The sequence below is a fragment of the Bubalus kerabau genome, chromosome 1 (assembly GCF_029407905.1).
Source record: "Bubalus kerabau isolate K-KA32 ecotype Philippines breed swamp buffalo chromosome 1, PCC_UOA_SB_1v2, whole genome shotgun sequence".
NCBI classification, from domain to species: domain Eukaryota; kingdom Metazoa; phylum Chordata; class Mammalia; order Artiodactyla; family Bovidae; genus Bubalus; species Bubalus kerabau.
In genome coordinates this window covers 9,934,462-9,957,712 of record NC_073624.1, presented here as the reverse complement: position 1 = coordinate 9,957,712, position 23,251 = coordinate 9,934,462, and the positions used below count along the sequence as shown (strand labels likewise).

General features: G+C 54.0%; 1 protein-coding gene across 10 annotated transcripts in view; it reads right to left on the bottom strand.

The window, feature by feature from the left end:
- CSNK1E (casein kinase 1 epsilon) overlaps positions 1 to 22,810 on the bottom strand; it is a 37,133-nt gene extending 14,323 nt beyond the window's left edge. For 8 of the 10 annotated variants that reach the window (XM_055566881.1, XM_055566878.1, XM_055566904.1 and 5 more), the window contains exons 1-2: positions 22,683 to 22,810; positions 7,161 to 7,245 (exon numbers count right to left, since the gene is read on the bottom strand). In XM_055566881.1, coding sequence (XP_055422856.1) covers positions 7,161 to 7,236 — 76 coding nt within the window. In that variant the 5' untranslated portion in view covers positions 7,237 to 7,245; positions 22,683 to 22,810. Of the gene's footprint in view, positions 1 to 7,160; positions 7,246 to 10,733; positions 10,974 to 22,564 lie in introns of those variants that run through there. The other 2 variants (XM_055566874.1, XM_055566873.1) reach the window with 2 other exon arrangements.
- Positions 22,811 to 23,251: the final 441 nt, after the last annotated feature.

Genomic DNA, 23,251 nt, shown 5'->3' with positions numbered 1-23,251 from the left:
GAAATCTGTATGCAGGTCAAGAAGCAACAGTTAAAAGTGTACATGGAACAACAGACTGGTTCCAAATCAGGAAAAGAGTATGTCAAGACTGTATACTGTAACCCTGCCTATTTAACTTATGTGCAGAGTACATTATGAGAAATGCCGGGCTGGATGAAGCACAAGAAGGAATCAAGATTGCCAGGAGAAATATCAGTAACTTCAGACATGCAGATGACACGACCCTTATGGCAGAAAGCGAAGAACTAAAGAGCCTCTTGATGAAAGTGAAAGAGGAGAGTGAAAAAGTTGGGTTAAAACTCAACATTCAGAAAACTAAGATCATAGCATCTGGTCCCATCACTTCATGGCAAATAGATAGGGAGACAATGGTTGGGCCCCAAAATCACTGCAGATGGTGACTGCAGCCATGAAATTAAGACACTTGCTCCTTGGAAGAAAAGCTATGACCAACCTGACAACATATTAAAAAGCAGAGACATTATTTTGCCAACAAAGGTCGGTCTAGTCAAAGCTATGATTTTTCCAGTAGTCATGTATGGATGTGAGAGTTGGACTATAAAGAAAGCTGAGTGCCGAAGAATTGATGCTTTTGACCTGTGGTGTTGGAGAAGACTCTTGAGAGTCCCTTGGACTGCAAGGAGATCCAACCAGTTCATCCTAAGGGAAATCAGTCCTGAATTTTCTTTGGAAAGACTGATGCTGAAGCTGAAACTCCAATACTTTGGCCACCTGATGTGAAGAACTGACGCTTTTGAAAAGACACTGATGCTGGGAAAGACTGAAGGCAGGAGAAGGGGATGACAGAGGATGAGATGGTTGGATGGCATCACCAACTCGATGGACGTGAGTTGAGTATGCTCTGGGAGTTGGTGATGGACAGGGAAGCCTGGTGTGCTGCAGTCCATGGGGTCGCAAAGAGTCGGATACAACTGAGCTTCTGAACTGAACTGAAAGGTTTTTTACCCCTGACTTAAAATCCAGAAGCCATAAAAAAAAAGTCTCCCTCCCCTCCAAAAGAGCAATCCCTTCTGCATGGCAAAAACACCAGAAACAAACTCCAAAGACTTACAGTACATACTCGTAACTTTTATCAATGGCAAAGAACTAATATCACACTTATACTGAGCGTCTACAAATCAGCAGGAAAGAGACCAACAACTCCACAGAAAATAGGCTGAAGGAGTCAAACACACACTTCACAGAGAAAGAAATTATTAGTGTAAAAATGGCTTACTTATGAAGACACCCAACCTCCTGTAAGAGAAAATATAAGTTAATATTATCCTGAAAGACCAAGTCCATGTAAGCTGGCCTACAATGCAGGGGCAGGGGGCTCCCCTCCCCAGCGGGCAGGCTCCATATGAACTGTGGGCAGGGGGCTCCCCTCCCTAGCAGGCAGGCCCCATATGAACTGGGGAAGCAGGCTGCAGGGCCGCCTGGCTCCCTCCGGCTTCCACTTTAAACTGGGAGTTTAGTCGACACAGGCACACACAGGGCAAAACAGGCCTGGATGAAGGCTGTGGGCTGTTTGCAATAGTAAAAGCTTGGAAACAACCCAAATGTCCAGCGCGGGCCCTGGTTAAATAAAGAAAGGCCCATCCATAAAGCGGAACACAATGGAGAAAGAATGAGGAAGCTCTCTCGGTGCAGAAGTGGAAAGATCTCAAAGATATAGGAAGTGAAAAGGCGAAGTACAGAACAGTATGTATTCTATGCTCGAGGACACAGTATGTATCTGTGTTTGGTTGTATCTACATAAAGAAACACTGAAAAGAAACACGAGAAACCCACAAGGCTGGAGCAGGGCAGGGGAGGGAAAGGACATTTCTCTGATACTAAGTTATATGTTGCCCTTGTTTTTTTCAAAACCTTTGTTAAAATTCACATACTTTGAAGTGTACGATTCAGTGGGGTTTTTTTTGGTACATTCACAAGGTTATGCAACGAGACCACAATCAATTTTAGAATACTTTCACCATCCTCAAAACACCTTTAGAATACTTTCACCATCCTCAAAACACCCGTATCTCTTAGTAGTTACTCCCCACCTCCCCCAGCAACCCCCCCAATCTAGGCACCCACGGAGCCACTTTCTGTCTCTATGGATATGCCTACTCCTGCCACTTCATACAGATGGAATCATACAATATGTGATCTTTTGTAACTGGCTTCTTTCCCTTAGTATGCTTTTGTATTTTGGACTTTGGTTGTGTGTATTTTCATTTCTGAATCATACAAAATTAAAATTAAAAAAATAAAGCAGATCCCCAAATTCAGTGCACAATGGGAGGAGAGAAAGTGCTTTGCAAACTCTAAGGTGCTTTTGAAACATCAACACTCATCACTGGGGAAAGCCTCGCGTGTTTCTGGGGGCACAGTAAGGATGCAGGCGGCGGGGGCTGGGGCTCACTGCAGTCCACCAGCCTAGCAGTGGCAGGAAAGGCTGCAAAGGCTCCTGCAGTGTGAGCAGGACCGGGCCAGAGTGGTCATAGCACGTGCAAAGGCCCGACGGGTGGGGTGCAGTGAGCTCTGGGTGGTTCTGGTGCAGCTAGCTGGTGCTCGAGGGGGCCGAAGCAGACAGTGGAAGAGGTGAGCGGGGAGGAGATGGGAAGGGTCTCAAGTGCCACAATCCTAGGCATCAGCCTGAGCCTCTGGGGACCAGGCCTGGCTGCCTTATTACGGGGCCCTGTGATTCTGTGGTGGGGCCGTCCTGCACACTGCAGGGTATTCTCCAGCATTCCCGACTCTACCCACCAGCTGCCAGCAGTCCCCCAACCCTGAGCCAAAACAACCAAAACTGATGTCCCCCGTGTGACAAAATCTGGCAGTCCCACGTCTTGTTGGGACCACTGGTGTATCAGGAAGGACAGGAGAGAACTTGAAGTTGGTGGGGATCTGCACAGAGGCTGCTGCAACTGTCCAGACGACGGTGGCCCCGCTCAGGCAGGGGGCAGGGACTGGGCGATGCAGGGCCTTCAGCACTTATGATTCAGCAGATTGTGCGGAGAGCAGAGGTGCAGGGGGAAGGCCCCTCCCCGAGATGGGGGGGTGGGGCGGTGAAGGGGAGGGGCCTTTGGGCCCTGTGGGCTCTTACACACCGTCCTGCAAGTACTATTGCCTTTATCTCTATTTGACATGTGTGGAAACTGAGACACCAAAGGTCAATCAATGAGCAAACGCTGCACAGCATCCCTGAGCAGGGACCTAAGATGTTAGGCAAAAGCGTCTGACTCCCACTGCTGCCAAGCTGCCTCCGGGTCCCACCAGCCCCACCAGATCCCCGCACTGCCCCTGAACTCTTACCAGGAAGTCGCAAGTCCTCTCTCTGACCTCCCTTACTTCTCACAGCTGTGGACCTGAGGCTCAGACAGGTTAAGTAACTGGCCTGAGGTCACACAGAACCGGCTGGGGCAGAGCCAGGATCTGAAACTTCATCTCTGGAGCTGCTGCTTTTTTCTCGATTTCAATTCCCTAGCATCTCATTCATCACTCAACAGACACACACTGAGCCCTGAGCCGGCCCCGCCTTGGAGGAGCTCAGCTCACCTTCTGTGGCAATGACAATGGATAACTTTGACTAGGCACAAAGTGCCAGGCAAGGGCAGCAGAGGGGGCCCCTCGGTTGGACACAGCAGTTCTGCAGGGAGGTGGGGCAGGGATGAAACACTCTGGAAAACAAATTTGGACACAGAGAAGGGCTTGGCCCTGGCTAGCCCTTGAGGGTCTGGGACCTTGGCAAGTTCTAGATGGGGAGGAGGATGACCAACCTCACATGGGGGCTCCCTCAGACACTGGCATAATCAGGGACCTGGCTGGACGGAAGGTGGGGATGAAGCACCCCCCACAATCACCCACTGCGGCGCGCCATCCCCTCCCCATTTAGAACTGAGGCCCAGAGACTAAGAAGAGGTCTAGAGAGTTCCTGAGGGCAGTCGGTCGGTGGCTGGTAGAGTTGGTGGCACAAGCTTGGCCACCTCCGGACCCCATGCAGCCAAGGTGAGGCCCTAGCAAAGCGGGCCACCCCTGCTGGCCAGCCCCTTGAGATGCCAAGGGTGAGGGAGGAGGGACCTGAAGAGGACCACTACCGGCCAGGAAGCCACATCCACAAATGTGCTTGCCCTCGGTCGATCCTGGAAAGCAGGGCCTGGAGGCCACGCCCAGCCCCACCTGCAGAGGCCATCTGGAGTCAGGCCCTGGCGCCAGCACCAGCAATGAGAATGTGGCCAGAGCTCTGAACAAAGGGAGCCAGCGAGGCCAGCTGGGCAGGCCCTACAATCCCTGCCACCCCCACGCCAGAGAAAGCGGCCCAGGAAGGAGCTGGTAGGACATTGCACCAGGCCGGGGTCCCCACGGCCCGTGCACCGATGAAGGCTGGACAGTCAGCGGAGAACTGGCTCCTGCACCCCCCGCCCCCACCCCAGCTCAGGCCCAAGGGGACCCAGCTCTTCTGATGGTAGCAAATCCTAACCAAGACTGAGGGCTGGGGGCACCACAGGAAAGCATCACTGCTGGGCTGAGCGCGTGCAGAGGGTCTGTGTGCCATGATGTCCCTGCTCCTCGCCACCCTGCTGGCCTCACGACCCCACCTTGCAGACGGAGATGCCAAGGCTGGCAGAGGTCATCCCTTGTCCAAGGGCACACACAAGGTAAAGAAAGGCCAATACCCAGAGCCGGTAGAATTTACTCCAAAGTAAATTGGAGGAGTGAACTCGGACCTAAACTTTAAAATGAACTAGATGAATACTGGGAATTAAGGCTTCTCTTGGTGGCTCAGATGGTAAGGAATCTGCCTCCAATGCGGGGGACCCAGGTTTGGTCCCTGGGTTGGGAAGATCCTCTAGAGAAGGAAATGGCAACCCACTCTAGTATTCTTGCCTGAAAATCCCATGGACAGAGGGGCCTGGTGGGCTACAGTCTATGGGGTCGCAGAGAGTCAGCACAACTGAGCAAGTCACACAGATGATTACTGTATAAACAGAAGTCCTGTCCCAGGGAGGACCAGGAACACTGGCTTTCTGAATGACCTTGGGTTGCCCTCCATCTCGGGGCCTCAGTTTCCCTTCTGCACAGAGAAGGCCTGGGACCCAGTGTTGTGCATCTGCCAAAAGCCACCTTAAACCAACGGCTCCAGTTCTGAGCCCGAAGCTGCCACGATAAGCGGATCCTCTATATTCACCCCAATTTCACAAACAGAAAGGAGATGGGGTACCTCCCTCTTTCACAGATGAGAATGCTGAGGCTCAGAGAGAGAAAATGACTTATCCCAGGTGTTAAAGCCCATGAGAAACAGACCGGGGACCTGAACTTGCCCCCCACATCCCATCCTTCTTCTCCCCTGCCACGAGTGAGGCCACTTCACAGGCCTCTGCGCGTCACAGCCTCATTTCCTCATTCCTTCATTTCAGAGGCTTTCACTGAACCCCCACGTGCTGAGCCCTGGGGCAAAAGCATGGACGCAAGCCAGTGCCCCTCCCCACCCGCACAGGAGTTCAGAGTGGCAGAGCAAACCTTTCCATCAGCTCCCGCTTGCACTGTCCCCTCCCCTCTGCTCTGGGCTCTGCGGTGTTTACGGGAGGGTGGTCTCCTAGGTGCCTGACTGTGACGTGCACATCCAGCGGGCACCTGCCAGTCTACAAGATGCTCTTCTCATGTGCCTCCTGGAAGTCCTTGGTCAGCCAGGCGGCAGCATCACACAAACCTGCTGCATTGCACAGACCTCAGCGACCGCACCAAGCCAGGTGTGACGCTCCCTCCCATGTTCTGTCCTCTACACTCTCACTCCTTGGAGGGCTGTGGGTAGAAAGTCTGCCTTTTCTAGTTGGTTTTTTTTCCTTTTCTTTTCTTTTTTGGCCACACCATCTGGCCCACGGGATCTTAGTGCCCTGAGCAGGGATCAAAACTGCGCCCTTGATAGTGAAGCATGCAGTCCTAACCCCTGGATCACTAGAGAGCGCCTTGTCATTTCTAGTTTTGGAGAGAAGTCTTGGTGGCCAACCTGACCATTCCACCCTGTCTCGATCTGTAAAGCGGGAACAGCTCGGCATTGTCCCCAGAGGCGGCTGTAAGCAGAGACCACATTCGCACAGGGCTCCCGGCACAAGTACTGCCCAAAGAATGTGGGCATACATGTCTCCCCCAACCTTGATGGAGAAGCAGTGGTTCACTGAGAAGCAGATCTCATACCCCAAGAGGGCAGGGACCCTGACCACTGGGTAAGAGCAACCCTCTGAGGTCTGAAGCAACAAGCCCAGCACACTGACCTGTTGGCTTCCTCCGCTCAGGACAGAACTGACCAACGACTCTTTTTCCAGGAGGGAAACTGAAGCACAGATGCTGCCAAAAGCACAGGGACAGTGACGGGGAGAAACCCCAGGGGCTGCTACCTCGCTCTAACAACTCCCACTCCTGATCGACCAACACAGTCTCTCTCTCTGGACCAACAACTGCCAAGGAAGGGTTGCGCCTCCTGACTTCGCCCCCCCTCCCCGATCCAGGGCCGCTGAGAAAGTGGAATTCTCCGGGGTCAAGGACAGGGATGAGATGTCAGTGATTTACTCAATCAACAACATGAGACCATGCTCAGCCTTTCAACAGGAAGCACATCCGGGGAGAGAGATTCTAAAAAGTTAAGACCACCACCGCACCCCCATCTCACCCCCACCCCCGTGGTTAGTGGGGAGCCTGCATCATTCCAAAGTCTTCCTGGGCTGAATTCCAGGCGGCCAGACCACAGGGCGGGGCGGGCCAAACGGGGGAGGCAACAGCGGCCCAGGCCACTTCTGTCCACCAGCATCCTTTTTCCCAGGAGACAAGACAGGGGTGCTAACCCGGCCTGGGCTTTCCCACGCCCAGCTGGAAACCCAGGTCATCTGCAGCTAGAAACCAAGAGTTAAAAATACCTTCCACAGCCCGACGGCAGCACTGACATCCCGGACGCCCACCCTCCTGCCCTGACTGAGGAGGAGTCCCTCGGCCTGCCTTACCCCCAGCCTGCGGCTTCCCTCCCCACCTGGGATGGTTCTGGGACAAAATGACCAAAACATGGTACCAGAGCCAGGTTCTAGCTTCAGAGCGTGAAATCGTGGCATCTTTCCTCCGAGTCCCCAGCGGTGTCCCAGGGGCTCCAGACCCACTGAGCTGGAGCCAGAAACACTCACCTAGGTAGATGTCTCCGAAGGACCCGCTCCCGATCTTCCGGCCCAGGCGGTACTTATTCCCCACACGTAGCTCCATGGTTCACTCCTGCAGAGGGAAGCAGAAACACAGGGTCAGAGAGGAGGGGAGCTGGGAAGGGGGTGAGCCCCCAGACCCCACCTCTCCCCCACCAAAAAGGTCGGACAAAGCCACAGGAAAAAACTCGGGACCCTGGGATCTCCATCCGGCTGGCCTGGAAGGGATTTGGCCTCGCTTTGCCTGAGGGCAACCACGTGTCAGGTAGCCCAACAGCCTCCACAGGTGGTGAGGCTATCAGAACAGGCGTCAGTGTCGCCAGGCAGAAGAAGGGGGTTGGAGAAGGGGGCAGGAGGAAAGAGCAAAGCAAGCAGTTCCTCGGGGGACATGCATTTGGGGACCCTCCAACAGGAGTCTCTCAGGGCAGGCTAGTCACAATGGGCGAAGACCCTGAAAGGAAAATCAAGGACAGAGGGGGTGAAGGGGAGGGCAGATGCAGAAGCTGATTACCTTGGGGCTGCTGCCATGGCAACCACCCGCTAATTCCAACCTCCAGGGACAGGAGGACAGAGTGAATGGAGGGTCCCCAAAGGAGTTCCTCAGCCCCTGGACATGGAAATGATGGGGTCCCGGGGACCCCATTCCCACCCCAGGCTTCCAGCACCAAGAACTGAAGGCCAGGTCTCCACAGCCTGGACAGGTCTTCCCAGAGGTAGACTCTGCAAGTGTACACTGAGCCCCACAAAGAGAGGTTGCCCCAACTCAGGGGGAAGACCGGAAAGGGGCTCCCTGAACATCCAGCTTCTGGTCTTCTCCCTCTCTTAACCTCGCCAACACCAAGAACTGCAACAGGACTCTGCACGGCCTTCTATGGATAAACAGAGAGTTTGAGGCTGGCTTTCTTCAAGACGAGGAGGGTCTCCTAAGAGAGCCCTGCAGAGCAACCAAGGGGACCAAAGCCAAGTTTTGAGCCGCCTGTCAGCTTCTGTGGGGTGGGAGGAGTCTGGGGGGAAGTGCCGATCTGACCACTTCCCTCCCTGTTGTGCCCCTCGCTGGGTGTCCAAGCTTTCCCAAGCTCTCTGAACAGCAGGGACCACCCTGGGAGGGACCCCTCTGCTCTGGCCTGGGGCAAAGGTCTGGGCACTCTCGAGGTTCTGGCCAGCAGAGGAGGAAACTCCAAGGCTGGGGGTGAGGTCTTGCTCTGGGGGGGCCTATGAAATAAGGAGAAGGTTGTGTGGGGGTTGCCTAAAATCATAGAGTGTCTACAAGACAGCCAGTGTAGACAACTAGGAAGACGGGCCGCTCTCTGCAGACAGAGAACTCAGGCCCAGGGAGGTCACGCAGCCTGCCCACCTCCCCTCCAGCAGCAAGTCTCCTCCCCTAAGGCCCAGACAGGGCTCCTGCTGCCCTACCTGGCGGCCTCCCACCCACCTGCTCATGCCAGGGCCAGGAGGCCGCACAGGAAGGGGGAAAAACGGCAAAGTCTCAGCCCCTTCCCTACACCAAGGACTACCCGGAAAGCCAGACCCACCTGGGAGGAGAGGTGGGAGGAGAGCTTTCTTCCACAAGGTCGTGGTCACTCTCTGCCCCCCGGGGTGGAGGCGAGGAGCCGACAGCTCCTGCCCAGGAGAGACGTCCACCCCAGTGCCAGTTCCCAGGGAGCCGCCGCTAGCCCTTCAGCAGTGGTCACAAGGAAGGAGCCTCCACCCCGCGCCGGCCAAACTCCGGGCTCTCCACCAAGGGCCTCTGCCCACACGCCCCGGCCAGTCTCAGCGGAGGTGCCAGGGCGGCCAGGAGAACCCATTACACATTTGCGGGAAACTCACCCGCCACACACCTCACACACACACCGTCCTGTGTGGACACTTCAAAGGAAGAAAGAAATGCAGACATGTACCGGGAGCCCCGCTGTCGGCGGGGGGGGGGTGGGGGGTGGGGGCATGGGGGGGGGTGGGGGTGGGGGACGCGGGTGTGTACACACACAAACACCGCCACCCCCCCAAGTCCGTTTTCCGCCAACGCCAATTCAGAGACCACACATGGCAGCCGGGAAAGCCGCAGGTTCGGAAAGGAACATAAATACACCCGCATCCTATATTACATAAATACCCACGCCGGGTTATATAAATACCCGTGCCCTCCCGTCTGGGTGTCTTACATAAATACACTGCACATGACCCCCCCAGCCCCTCCCCACTCACCCGGCTGTCGGCAGAAAAGAGGAGAAGAGAGGGTGCAAACCACTAGCCTGCAGGCAACCCACCCCCCACCCCCCACCCAGCTCTGTGCTACCACCCAGATGGGCCAGTGTTGCTCCTACACTCCAGGGGCCAAGGCCTCAAGGAGAGCCTAGAGTGTCTCACCCCTGTCCCCCCAAAAGCCTCCCAAAGAGCAGAAAGGCTTGAGGCGGGAATGGGAGAGGCTTTCCAGTTCTTTGCTGCTTCTTTTTGGGGGGAGGTAGAGGGGGTGGTGCTGGAATAAACGAAGGGGATAAAAAAGGCGGACGTGAAGATTCCAGAGTTTCAACTGGTTAAGGAAAATGAGACAAACTACCAAGCTGAATGGCACATGGGCAGTTTTCTTACTCCCTGCCCACCTCCCTCCCTGGATCATTAAAATAAAAATTGGAGGGACATCCCAGCCAGCCAGCCAAAGGAGCCCCAAGACACAGGCATTTATTGAACGGGTGCAACTTAAGACACTGGGGATCCCCTGGCCCTGTCCCCAAATCCTTCTCCCCAAAGAAGGCTGATCCAAGAATATATGCAAGAAAACTAAGAGAAAAAGTTGGGGAGGGGGCTCACCCCACTTTGAGTTTGGGTGTGAAGAGCTTGGGAATCTGCTCTCTAAAGACACCCGGGCACAAACATAGTTTTCTCTTCCACGGGGACTTGCAAAACATGGATTTCTCACATGCAGAAATGGGAGAATCCGATCTGATAAATAACCCCCACCCCTTTCTTTCTCTCCACAAAGGAAAACAAGAGTCGGTGGCTGGGGTGACCACACACCCCATCACCCCAGGGCCCCAAAGCGACCCCATCCAACACGCAGGAGCAGCCCTGCTGACCCCCAGGTCTGGAGCACTCAAGCCAGGAGCGGAGGGGTGGGGGGCACTGCTGATGGGCTAGTGAAGCCTACCGAAGCCCAGGGTTTGGCTGAGAATCCCGAATCAACAGAATCGGGTGTCCCCGGCACCCCAGTCCCAGACCCCCCCACCTCCGTCAGCGTCCTCAAATCGCAGCCAGGGGTGGCCGCCTCGGCCGGCCGGGGCCTTGAAGGGTCCAGCTGGGAAGAGAGAGGCGAGCCGGACTTGGGGTGGGGGGCTCCCCTGGGCAAGCCTGCAAAATAGTCACCCTCCTCTCCTCGTCCCCAGCCGCGCCTTTGTCCTCGCCGGGCCGAGCGGGCGGCGCCCGGGCAGCCCCCCCATAGCCGAGTGCGAACGCGTGTGTGTCCGCCCTCTCCCCCCTCCCTCTCGCGCAAAAACAAAGAGGCGGAGGGAGCCCCGTTTCCCCCCAGGTTTGCGCCCCTCCGCCGGCCCGCGGCCCCCCAATATTTACCCCGCCGGGAAGGCGCCGGTGCCGGGCCGCTGCTCGGGGGGCTGCCGCAGGCGGGGGCGGCCCGCCGGGGCGGATGCCGGAGGATTTGCAGAGCCGCCCGCCGCGCCAGCCTCTCCCGGCCCAGCCGCCGCAGCCGCCGCCGCCGCGCCGCCGCGCTCCGCTCCGCTCGCCCCGGCCGGGTTCAGGATCTGGCTCTCAACGCCGCCGCCGCCGCCGCCGCCTCCCTCCTCCGGGCCCTCCTGCCCGACCGCCCCCGCCGCCGGCTCGCGCGCTCCCGTACGGCGCGCGCCCGCCGGCTCCCATTGAGCCCCGGGCCCGCCCGCTGATGTCATCCCCGACCCGCCGCCGCCGCCCCGGAGGATTTAAAGGGCCCGCGCCCCCCCTGCTCCCGGGGACGCTAGGGGCCCGCAGCCGGGAAACACGGTTCCCCCCACCAGCCTCGCGAGGAGCACCTTCCAAGGAACGGGATCTTCCGTGTGGAGCCGGGAAGCGCACACAGACACGGACACCACTGATCCAGTGGGGGGCACAGGTGGAAAAACCTGGGTGGTGGTGGGAAGAGGAGGCGCCCCCAAAGCTGGGGTCTTCTAGCCCCAGACTGTCCTCTCTTCTCTGCCGGGTTCTGTCTCCTCTCACACCCTAGCAGTGGGCCCCTCCGAAGGCCGGTGTTTATGTGAGTTACTGCAAAAGGAGATTGTTTAGAGAGTTGAGGGCTTACTCCGCCTCGGGGCTCTGAGTGCAGCTGAGCACGCAGGCCAGGTTGACTCAGGGGCCAACTTTTTGACAAGATAGCAAGAGATGGAGGGACATTGACAAAAGGACCAGAGAAGTAGCCAAGGCTGTGCTGCTTTCTCCCCTCCATAGAAAAAATCAAAAGTGACCTTTCTCTTCTGCCTTCTTCCTCTTCCCGCAGCTCAAACTCGTGGGCACAGAGCTGACCTCAAACCCAATCCTGTCCTCACACGTTTAATGACTGGACCTCACACAGGAATGGCCTGGCACGGGTTGGTTCCTGCCTTCCCTGACCTGGAACCAACACTTGAGTCAGGGTCCCCCAAGTGTTGCACATTTAGCCAAGTTGCCTCTCAGCTCTGGGCTTAGGTTTCCTCACCTGCACCCCTCCCAAGGCCACCAAGAATTAATTAAGGCTTCCTACTGGCTTCCAGAGCAGGGGATGAAAGGTTCCAGGGCAGAGTTATTAACACAATGATATTTACACTGTACCATGCAAAGCTCCAAATTATGACACACAACCATTCATGCACACAACTCTGGCTGTGGACACGCAAAGTGCTAGAGTGCGCCACATCCAATCCCAGAAGCATGGTTGGTGGGAAGAGTCACGTCAATAATAATCGCATCTTCCTTCAAGCCTGAGGACTTAGTCACACAGTCTCCAAACTGGCAGGAGCCCCACAGACTGGTTTCTTTCAGAGCCCAGGAAACCGCAGTCCAGAGAGGGGAAGGGGTTGGCCCAGGGCCACACAGCCCAAGATGTCTCTGTTCTCCCATCGGGCCCTGGGAAACTGAGTCTATCACAGTCTCACTTCCAAGAGCAGGAGAGCGAGGACAAGTCTTCCAGGAGAGGTCTGGGACATTCAACTGGGAACCTGCCCTCAGTGCCACTGTTGCCAGAGGAGAGGGTCACCAGTCAAAAGTGGTAGGCTTTGCCTGGCCTGTGTGGTGCTTTTTGTTGTTATTTCTTTTGCTTTGTTAACTGATTCCCAGAGTTTTAAAATGGAAAGATCTGGGACTTGCCTGGTGGTCCAGTGGTTAAGACTCCATGTTCCCAATGCAGGGGGCACAGGTTCAATCCCTGGTTGGGGAACTAGATCCCACATGCTGCAATGAAAGCTCCCACACACAGCAACCAAGACCTGGCACAGCTAAATAAGTGAATAAATTTTTTTAAAAAAGGAAAGATTTTAGATGACAGGTCTGTATTCCCTACTTCTCTTGAAGTACTGGGAGAACTGCCACTCTGGGCCCAAACTCACTCTGGGCCCTGGCCATACTTAGCTGGCCTGGGTGGCAGCCACCCACTTTGGTCACAGCTCAAGGGCCCTGGTTTCCTCATGTCAGCTTTGTTTTGCCCATTTTGATGACTCCCTCATCTCCTGGAGGCCCCCAAGTGTGACCTGTCCTAGAAGCCAGCCACCAGGCTTGGCTACCAAGGCCCTTCCGTTGTCATCTCTTCCCAACTCAATCTCATCAACCCTGAATCCTGCTTCTAGAGCCCAGAGAGGCCAACCCTGCCTGTGACTGCAGGTTCTCCTGAGTAAGACAAGGTGCCAGGCCTGGGTCCCCAGGCAGAGGGCCTCCCCTGGCACTACTAAGCTGGGTGGATACACCACTGTATTCTCCATCCCCGCCAACCATCCCATGCTTCCTACATGGCCCTGTTTCCCAGCCCTCTTTCTCCAAAAAGGGACTGATAATCTCCCGCCCCCCACCAGCACCTACTATCTCATTTAACCCTCTCAATCCTCAATAGAGGAGATGGAATCCTCCTCTGTCCTTTCCCTGGTTCAGAGAGAAATCTGAGGCTCCTCACCTTTGCCTCCAGGTACACATTAACTAGGGGCTTCTCTAGTAGCTCAGACGGTAAAGCATCCGCCTGTAATGCAGGAGACGCAGGTTTGATCCCTGGGGCGGGAAGATCCCCTGGAGAAGTAAATGGCAACCCATTCCAGTATTCTTGCCTGAGAATACCATGGACGGAGGAGCCTGGCGGGCTACAGTCCATGGGGTCGCCAAGAGTCGGACATGACTGAGCAAATAACACACACACACATTAACAGTCAGATGTCCCAGCTTCCCCTCCCAGTCTTGTCACATGTCCCCTCCCATTCCAAAACTTGTAACTGACCCCCCTCCACACACACACACCACTGTTGATCCTGGTAACCAGTCTTCAGACCCACTCCTTGCCTCAAGGCCTGCCCCCAGCCTCTTCCCCCAGTCCCCACCCAGTCTCTTCCTCGAAAGAATGCTCCCCACACCGCCTTACGATTAGCTGTTCTGTGGGCCCAAGTTCTCCTTCCTTCTCCCCTCTGACACCACCCATGAGTCCTTTTAAAGGACTTTGCCTCTCAGCTCTCAGAAGAAAACTGAGGAGCTGAAAAACCCAGCCAAGGTGGGGAGGTGATTCAAAGGTGATTCAAAGGGAGTTCTGTCTAGCAGCCTTTGGGCCTGAGGCTGGGTTCCAGACTGGATTCTCAATGATTCCTCCCAGGACTTGACTCCCAACTTTAAAGCCCAAGGGTGTGTCAGGCTGGAGTTCCCCTAGCCCCCCTCCCTCCCCTTCCCTCACCAACCCACCCACCCAGAAGATGCAATCAGGCCTGGGACAATAGGTGTCAGTGAAGAGCTTATCGCTGAGTCCAGCTCTGGGTTTCAGCTCCTCTTTACTGGGTCAGGGGCAGCCATTCCTGAGAGCTTGAACTTTTTCTGGTAACCCAGAGCACTGGGCTGGGAAGCTTGTGGTGCCCAGTGATGAAAAGAAAGATTTCAGTATCACCCCCGAGGCACCTGCAACCTGAATCTTGGGGCAGGGGGAGGTCACTGTAGATTTACCACGCAGCAGGGAGGATCCTTAAAATGACCCTACATAGGACTTCCCTGGTGGTCCAGTGGTTAAGACTTAAGAGCTTGCAATGCAAGGGATGAGGGTTTGATCCCTGGTCAGGGAACTGAAATCCCACATGCTGTGCTGCGTGGCCAAGAAAATATTGAAAAAGTGAATTACGGGGGCTTCCCTGGTGGCTCAGTGGTAAAGAATACACCTGCCAATGAAGGAGACACAGTTTGATCCCTGATCTGGGAAGATTCCACATGCCGCAGAGCAACTAAGCCTGTGCACCACAACTTTTGAGCCTGTGCTCTAGAGCCGGGAAGCCGCAACTACTGAAGCCCAGGTGTCCCTGTGCTCTACAAGAGAAGTCACTGCAATGAGAAGCCCGCACACCACCTCAACTAGAGAGTAACTCTCACTCTCTGCAACTAGAGAAAAGCCCACGCAGCAAGGAAGACCCAGCACATCCAACAATAAATTAATAAATAAAATTGTTTTTAAAAAATGAATTAAAAAAAAAAAGAACCATTAAAAAAAAAAAATGACCCTACACAATCTGTCCCACAAGGCTGTCCCAAAGCCTCAGGATCTCAGGCCTGGCTCTCCAGGCTGCCAAGGACATGTTTCCCACAGGGATCAGCCTCCCTTGCTCAGGTCAGGACCTTCAAGTCCCTTTCACAGGGAGGCCTTCCAGTCCTGATGTAAGATCCACCCCCCACCCCCCACCCTCCTCCAGACACTGCCTCCCTCTTCCTCTCCTTTTCTGCTTTGTTTTGTTTCCTGGCACTTTGTTGTCCAGTCACTAAGACGTATCTGACTCTTTGCGATCCCATGGACTGCAGTACACCAGGCTTCCCTGTCCTTCGCCATCTCCCAGAGTTCGCTCAAACTCATGTCCATCGAGTTGGTGATGCCATCCAGCCATCTCATCCTCCGTTGCCCCCTTCTCCTCCTGCCCTCAATCTTTCCTAGGATCAGGGTCTTTCCCAGCGAGTCCTGGCACTTATCACTATCCACCTTATTCTACATGGTATTTATTTGATGTGGTTTTGTTTTTTTAGTCCGCCTCCCCCACTGGAATATCAGAAGGCAGGGAGTTAAAGCTCTCTGGGGGCATCACTAGGTCACCAGGATCAAGACTAATGTCCTTCCGGCACACAGGAGGGATTTAACAAATACGTGCTGAAGGAGTGAATGGTTGGATTGTGAAAGGGCGGCCTTCACTAGCTCTGAGAATACACTAAGAGCTATCACTTACTGAGCACCTACTGTGTGCCAGGCCCTCCCTGAGCCCTGTTACCTGCATTCAATCTTCACGTGTATCCTCCACAGAGATAGTGGCCTGGCAGAGCCAATGCTCTTAACCACCTTGCCCAGGCTGGTGGAGAACACAGCTCTGAGACAGGACCCTGGCCCCCTCCATCAGACCACTAAGCCCCTCTACCGGAGAATCAATTCTGGGACCCAGTGGAGAGACAGGGGGCCTCATGGGGCTCATTTACTCCAACTCCGTCATTTCACAGGCAGAGAGCCTGGGGCTCAGGGAGTCTTGCTCAAGGTCACAGAGGGAGTCTGAGACAGTAGCCCACAGTGGTTAAAAACCTGACTTTGGTACTTTTGAACTGTGTGACCCTAGGAAGATTCCTTTAACTCTCTGAGCCTCATTTGTAAAGTGGGGATAATACAGATGGGCATGCACAGAAACACCTTAGTGCAGAAAAAGTCCCAAATAAGAGGAAGATACTGATGCTATTGATTGCTCTGAGAAGCAGTTAGGGAGCAAACAGGCCTGTCCTGGATCCCTTCTTCTTTCCTTACCTTACCTCCCCCTAGAGGGGCTGCCACCAGTCCCTTTGGGGTGGGTGGGCTGGAAGGATGCAGGCCTAGCTGGGCCCAGGTGAGCCACTGGCCCTGCCCACTCTGTCTACATCTGTGTTCTTGCTTCTAGGAGAAGTTCATCCAGGGTCCTCCTACTAGTGTCTTTCCCGAGACCCCCGAGGGTCAGTGGCCCACGTAGGCTCTGCTCTCAGAGGTTGTCCTGCATGCTAGCCTAAAAACGCTGCCTTATTCCATTCACCCTGGCCCTTTGCCCCAGACCCTTCCAGGACGTCCCTCTCACCCCCGGCCGCTGCTACAGTGCTGCCCTGCCCTGGCCTGCCCTCTCCAGGTTCCACTGCTTTTCCACGCTTCTTCTGGGTGACCTCACCACATCGTCATGACTAGTCAGGTCATTCCGGCAGTGATTCCTCCCTCCTCTGTCAGCTTCAGCCAAGAGGCAGCAGGGCAGGGCAGCAAGAGGCCTGGACCGGGGCCAGGAGGCCTGAACTTCAGCGGGACCTTGGAGAATTCACAGCCCCCCCTCCAGAGGGCTGGACAAGGAGACCTGTAAGGCTCTTTCTTCAGTCTTCCTGTCCGTAAACTCAAGGCTGGACCGGGTGGGGAATGGCCTACACACTCCACATCCGGGCACTCTGTTAAGAAATACCTGAGGTCACACACATCTGGGCCCAGTGGGAAAGGGTTTTCTTCCCATCACCACCCCCATATTCAAAACACGTGCACTTCCTGTCAGCTCCGCCTCCCAACTGTGTTCTGAACCTGGCTTGAATTACTTGGACCCTACACTGGTCTGTTAATGCTGAAGTTGTGTCCCTCTGCTACTGAAAACACATCACAGCTCCTTCTAGCCGCGTGAAATCCATGTTCTCTCCCAGGCCTGCCACGATCTGGCCCCAATTTGCCTTTCAGGTCTCACCCTGAAACTCTCTCCTCCTTGTCTTTCCTTTTTGTCACACTTCAGGGCCCCTCACCCTCCCGCTCCTTCTGCCTACAATGATCTCCCCCACCCAGGTCTTCAATGACTGCCTCCTACTCATGATTCAACACCCAACTCAAAAGTCACCTCCTCACAGAGGCCTTCCTTGATCACACAATCTAAAGCAGGCCACCTTGGTTTGCTGGATCACCCTGACTTTCTTGTCTTTACGGAACTTGCTAGAGGCTGAACACATAAGCTTGTTTATTTTTAATGCTCGTGAACATAATCTCCTAGAGAAAGGACCCCTCCTGTAACAGGCTGCTCCCGTGGGCCCTCAGTTGGTATTGGGTGTCCATAAATACTTGTGCAATGAGCGAACTCTGCCCGGGTGTGTGGTCGTGGGGGTGGAGGCGGGGCCGGGCACTTTCCATCCCTGGGCCAGATGTGGCCTGACAGCCTCCCCTCAGGGACAGGCCTGTGGTCTCTCCTCACCCTCTCCCTGCCTTCTTGTGGTGGGCTCTTGCCTGCCCTTCGGCAGGGGCACACCCTCTCTCAGCATTTCCTATGCTACTGTCTTCTTAAGGGAAATCAACTCCCAGAGGAGTTAGGAATGTCTGCCACGTGTCCCAAAGGCAGAGTGAGCACTAAAAATACCCCAGCATCACCAAAGGACCACATCACCCTGCCTCTAGCCCCACCCCCATCCACTTCCTTCCAACAAGTCAGCCTGTCCCCTGGCCGCCCCTCTGGGCTCACCTGGCCCCTCTGAACAAGGCACAACCTCCCTTGTTCACACTGCTGTTGAGTCTCTCCAAAACTCGCGCCTTCCATCCTCGGGGAATCCAAGGAATCCCGTCCCCAGGATACACAACCACTCATTAGCCAGTCCACGGGAATTACGATGATTGCCATGGCTAATAATCCCAATTCCCACAGCACTTCTCAACTCAGCATAGTTGCTGAGACTCATCATGTCTTCACTGTGTCACATGTCTGTCCACAAACATTTCCTGATGCCAACTTCTCTCAGGGCCTGAGAGATGCTCACCGAACCCTGCTCACCAGGAGTTGAAATCCGCTGGGGGGAGGCTAGGTGTACCAAAGAAAAAAGATGGACTAACAATGCCAGACATATCCACGTGGCCTGCGGTCGGCAGAGGCACCAAATGGTGGCCAGCCGTCCCCTGGCCCTCCACTGGGGCGTTCTATGAGAGGTACTAGGAGATGTTCTGGGTTTTCTTAACTTCAAGTGAGGTGCTGCACACATACAGCATCCAGACAAGTCCCTGAGTCCCCTTCTAAGCACACTGATCCCTAACCCTTTCAGTGACTCAGGAGTTGCCATTGGGGAGGGTGGGGGGAGGTGGGACTTGAAAATGGGTAGGATTTGAGGGTGGCGACGAGACAGAAGCTAAAAAAGAACAGCCCAGGTGAATGCCCTATGGAAGGAACCTCAGATATTTGGGGGTTGGGGAGCCAACCAGTCAAATGGCACCCAGTCAAATCTCCCTCTGGGGAGAAGGTGGAGGTCAGCAGGGTCTCCAAACCAAAACAGCTAACTAGGGGATTTATCCACTGTTAGCTCAGAGCAGCTTCGAGTTTTACACATGGGTGAAAAGAAGAGGGAGGAGTTGAACAAGCAAACTGACATTTACTAGGCACTCGTGATTGAACCTGGTTGAATTCTACAATCCTGGGAGCTGGAGATGGCCCCACCTGTTTCACAGCTCAAAACTCGAGAGAGTCCAGGAGAATCTGATCTAATGTTCATAAAGGCTATGAAAGGCTCAGTTTACCCTCCCAGATCCACTCTGGAAAGTGAAAGTGTTCAGTCGTGTCCGACTCTTTGCGACCCCGTGGACTGTGTAGCCTACCAGGCTCCTCTGTACATGGGATTTTCTAGGCAATAGTACTGGAGTGGATTGCCATTTCCTTCTCCAGGGGATCTTCCCAACCCAGGGATCGAACCCGGGTCTCCCACATTGTAGACAGACGCTTTACCGTCTGAGCCACCAGGGAAGCCCAGATCCACTCTGGAGCCCCACCCTATCCTCGGGGACTGGGCCCCAGTCTGCCTTTGTCTCCCTCGGGCCAACTTGGACCTGCCCATGTATCTCAGGCCCCCACTAAATGAGTCTGCTCACCCACTCTGGAAGCATCCAGGGGATTCTGGGGCCCATTAAGGTGGTTATGTCCAAAGTAGATACCTGTTCATGCAGTGATCCACTGGGGTGTGGGAAGAGAAAAAATGGAATTTGTATTCTTATTCACCTTAGCCTTCTAAACATTCTATTTTATTTTTATTTATTTATTTTTGGCCATGCTGGGTAGCTTGTGGGATCTTAGTTCCCTGACCCAGCGATAGAACCTAAGCCCTTGACAATGAAAGTGTGGAGTCCTAACCACTGGATCACCAGGGAATTCCCTAAGTATTCTAATTTAATGTTTGTTTTATAATGCACACATTGGGCCTTCCCCAGTGGCTTAGCAGTAAAGAATCCGCTTGTAAATCAGGAGCTTCAGGAGACAGGGGTTCGATCCCTGGGTCAGGAAGATCCCCTGGAGGAGGGCAACCCACTCCAGTATTCTTGCCTGGAGAATCCCATGGACAAAGGAGCCTGGCAGGCTACAGTCCATAGGGTAGCAAAGAGTCAGACACGACTGAAGAGACACTGCACACAGCACACACACACGCATTAACACAGAGAATATATACACACACACACACTTAAGTTGTAACAAACAGACATACATTTAAATACAAAAGCCATGTTCAAAATTATTTGTACAGACTGGGTATGCAGCCAAAGTCTGCATTAGTGTTTAGGAGCCCTGCAATGCGTTCTCATTTGAGAGGCAGTGATGGTAGAGACCCTGCTTCAACTAGTTGGATTCAAGTCTTCAATCAGCTACTTCTGGGCTATATGGCAGGGTGAGTTTATAAAACCTTCTGAAGCCTCATTTCATCATCTCAGGGATTGGTGTGGTAATAGCACTCAAGTGGATTAAAAGAGGTGATGGACCAAAAGTCTGTAGCCAGAGCCTGACACATATTGATATGTGCAGTTATGACCAACTCAGTTACAGGAAGCAGAGCCAGGCTTGGTCTGGGCCTTGGGATGGGCCCTGCTCTGATGGAGTGTGTCAGTCGCAGGAGACTCAGAACCCAGAATGAGTCATTAGAAATCAGTGTGACCAGGGTTAAGGACATCAACAGGATATCAGCAGGATATTGACATCCCAGAAAGCCCTGATGGTCCAGGCAGAAGATGACAACAGATGTGCATCAAATCAGACACCATTGTAGGCTAAAGAGGCAGCAGTAATGGGAACCAACACTTGAGTTAGCATGGCCAGGATTGAATCCTGGCTCCATGTGAGTAATTTATTTAACTTTTTGTGCCTCAGTTTCACCATCTGTAAAATGGGAACAATAAGGTGACAATTTCATAGTATAGCTCAAAAGCACTTAGAACAAGAGGCTGGCAAACCTCTTGAGAGAACAAGAGGCTCTCAACAAGTCTTAGTTCTCAAGTTCTGTGAATTGGAAGGCGACTTCCCCGATTCTGCTTCAGAACACCAGAGATCCCTGACACCCTCGTTACTGTCCTGGAGTGACAGGCCTGGCAGAAACAGACAGCCTCAAGGGAATTCCCCTAATGGTCCAGTGGTTAGGACTCTGCGTGTCTACTGCTGGGCCCTGGGGGATTTGATTCCTGATTAGGGAACTAAGATCTCGAAAGCTCCGCAGCTTGGCCAAAAAAGAATAAAGAAAAGAGAGAGCCTCAGAGGATTGTAGACCCTCAGTACAAGATTTTCTTAGTCCTCAGGAGTTCCTGCCGGGGTTCAGAGTCCTTCTCATCCAGTGGGAGCAGGCTGTCAGGGCACATTCCGGGAGAGCCAAATTAGAAACGCAGAACAGAATGTCCCAGGTCAGGAAACAGATGATTTGGAGAGTATGGATTTCCCACTCTAACTCAAGTGTGGCCACAGCCTAGTGCAGCTGACAAGTTCCCAGCCCCCATCCCCCTGAAGATGGCTAGGGGTCAGGAAGATGAGAGGCTCAGAGTGAGGGTGTATGACCAGAGACAGACTATGTCCCTGAAAGTGGAAGGAGGCCCTGGCTAGCTGTGGATAGGCAGGCCTGGCAGTGGGTACTAAGTAGGTAGGTGAGGAGTTATTCTCCCCATTTGACAGATGAGAAAATGGAGGCTCGCAGAACAGAGACATCTGTTTTCTCCAAGCACAACTTAGCCTGGTATAAGTGCAGCTGGTGACTCAGCCCTGACCTCTTCCTCTTCCTACACTGAGTAGTCTCTGGTGTGGAGGCCCCTGAGGGTATTAGGAGCCTGGGACTCCACATGTACTCTGTTACTGCTGCCTGTGTGGATCCTGAACAAATCACCTGTGCTCGAGCCTCAGTTTCCTTATCTGTACAAGGGGCTGACGACTAAGCTCCACCTCTGCCCACTCTACTTTTCTTCCAATCCGCCCCCTCTGAACTCTTTCCAGAAGCTGAGGAGCTGAACCCAAGGAGTTGAACCTATGAATCCATTGTGAGGCGGCTGGAGGTTGCCAGCAGGGCCTTAGGGGGCCTGTCTGTGCCTGTCCCAAACACAGTGGATGGCCATGCCCATCTTTCCCAGACCCAGAGGCCTCTCCATTCTGAGGTTTTCCCCAAGAACCCATCCTCCCTCCCCAACTCTTCCTCTACTCCACTCATTGAGCAGTTTCCACTCGTCCAAATCCCTCCTCCAACCTCACAAACAAGTGGACCCTTTTTCTGCTGGAACCATGGGAGCTGGGTGGGAGATGGGGATTGTCTACATAAATTAGCTCACTTAATCCTCACAATACCCTGGGGAAACAGATTTATGTAGCCATTTCCCAGATGTGGAAACTGATGCTTAGAGAGAGCAAAGATCTTTCCCAAGATTCCTTTGTTGAGGCCTGCTTGACCTAGAGCCCATGTTCTTTCTATTATACATCTCTGTCCCCCCTTCTAATCCTTCCTCCAAGTGTTCAGAATGGTACCCAACTACGGCCCATCCTTCAAATGTAACATTATGCAGCCATTAAAAATAATGATTATACATACTGGAATGACTAATAACAACACAAGAAAATGCATATGACACAGTGTTAAGAGGGGAAGACACAAAACCTGTAAATACAGTATGATAAAGTTCCATTACAATGATTGCCTCTAGAAAAAAGATTGAAAGGAAATACATCAAAATAGCCACAGTTGTTTTGCTTGTGTGTTAGTACCATGGGTGATTTCTTTCCTACTTTTATCCAGTTGCCAAACAGTCAATCAGTGTCTGTTTCTTTTACAACAAAGAAAAGATACCGTGTAAAAAATAATTTGTGGTTGAAATATTTGGAAATCTGCTGTTCCCCCGTCAGCTTCCCCTCCTTCAAATCCCTCCAAAGGCTACGCTTTCAGTACACCGTGACTATAAACAAGAGATAGGTAGTTTGGGGACAAACCAGTACCTCCTCGCACGCCGGACCAGCTCAGCTCTTGGACCAGGCTCTTTTCTGGGTCCAGTGAAGACTCCCACCCCAGACCCTCCTCTTAGCTCCCCCGGTTGGAGCTCCTGCGGACGCTCACCTGACACTCGTGGGCTGGCCTCCGATGCAAGATGCGCACACCTGTCCCTCCAGGTGAGGACTCCGCCAGCGCGCCGCGCGCAGGAAGGAGGGAGCCGGCCAGGGGCGGGGTCGTGACGTCACCAGATCGGGCCCGCCCCCGACTTCTCGGCCACTCCCCCGTTTCCACCCCGCGGGGATTCGTGATTCTAGTGTTTGCGGGATGAGGTGGGGGGACACTTCCCCCGACATGCACACCTCATTCGGACTGGGCCCCCAGCCAGCCATCAGCGGTGCCTCCAAAGTGCGACCCTCGGGGGTGGGCGGACTGAGAGGGGAGGTCCCACCACCACCCCCAAATCCCTCTGCTAACACAGAACTGCTGAGTTCTCAGATTTCAGGTTCACATCAGCTGGGGTAAGGAGAGATCGGAGGGACGGGGGTAGCCTGTGATTCCCCCCGAGTATTTTCTTCATTTCCTACCCCCCTCTCTGTACTACCCTCTGACCCCACCTCCTGCTAAGGGTGTGCGTGAACGGCCAAGAAGGGTGATTCCAGCTCTTGGGTATCAGGGAAAATTACCTGCCATCT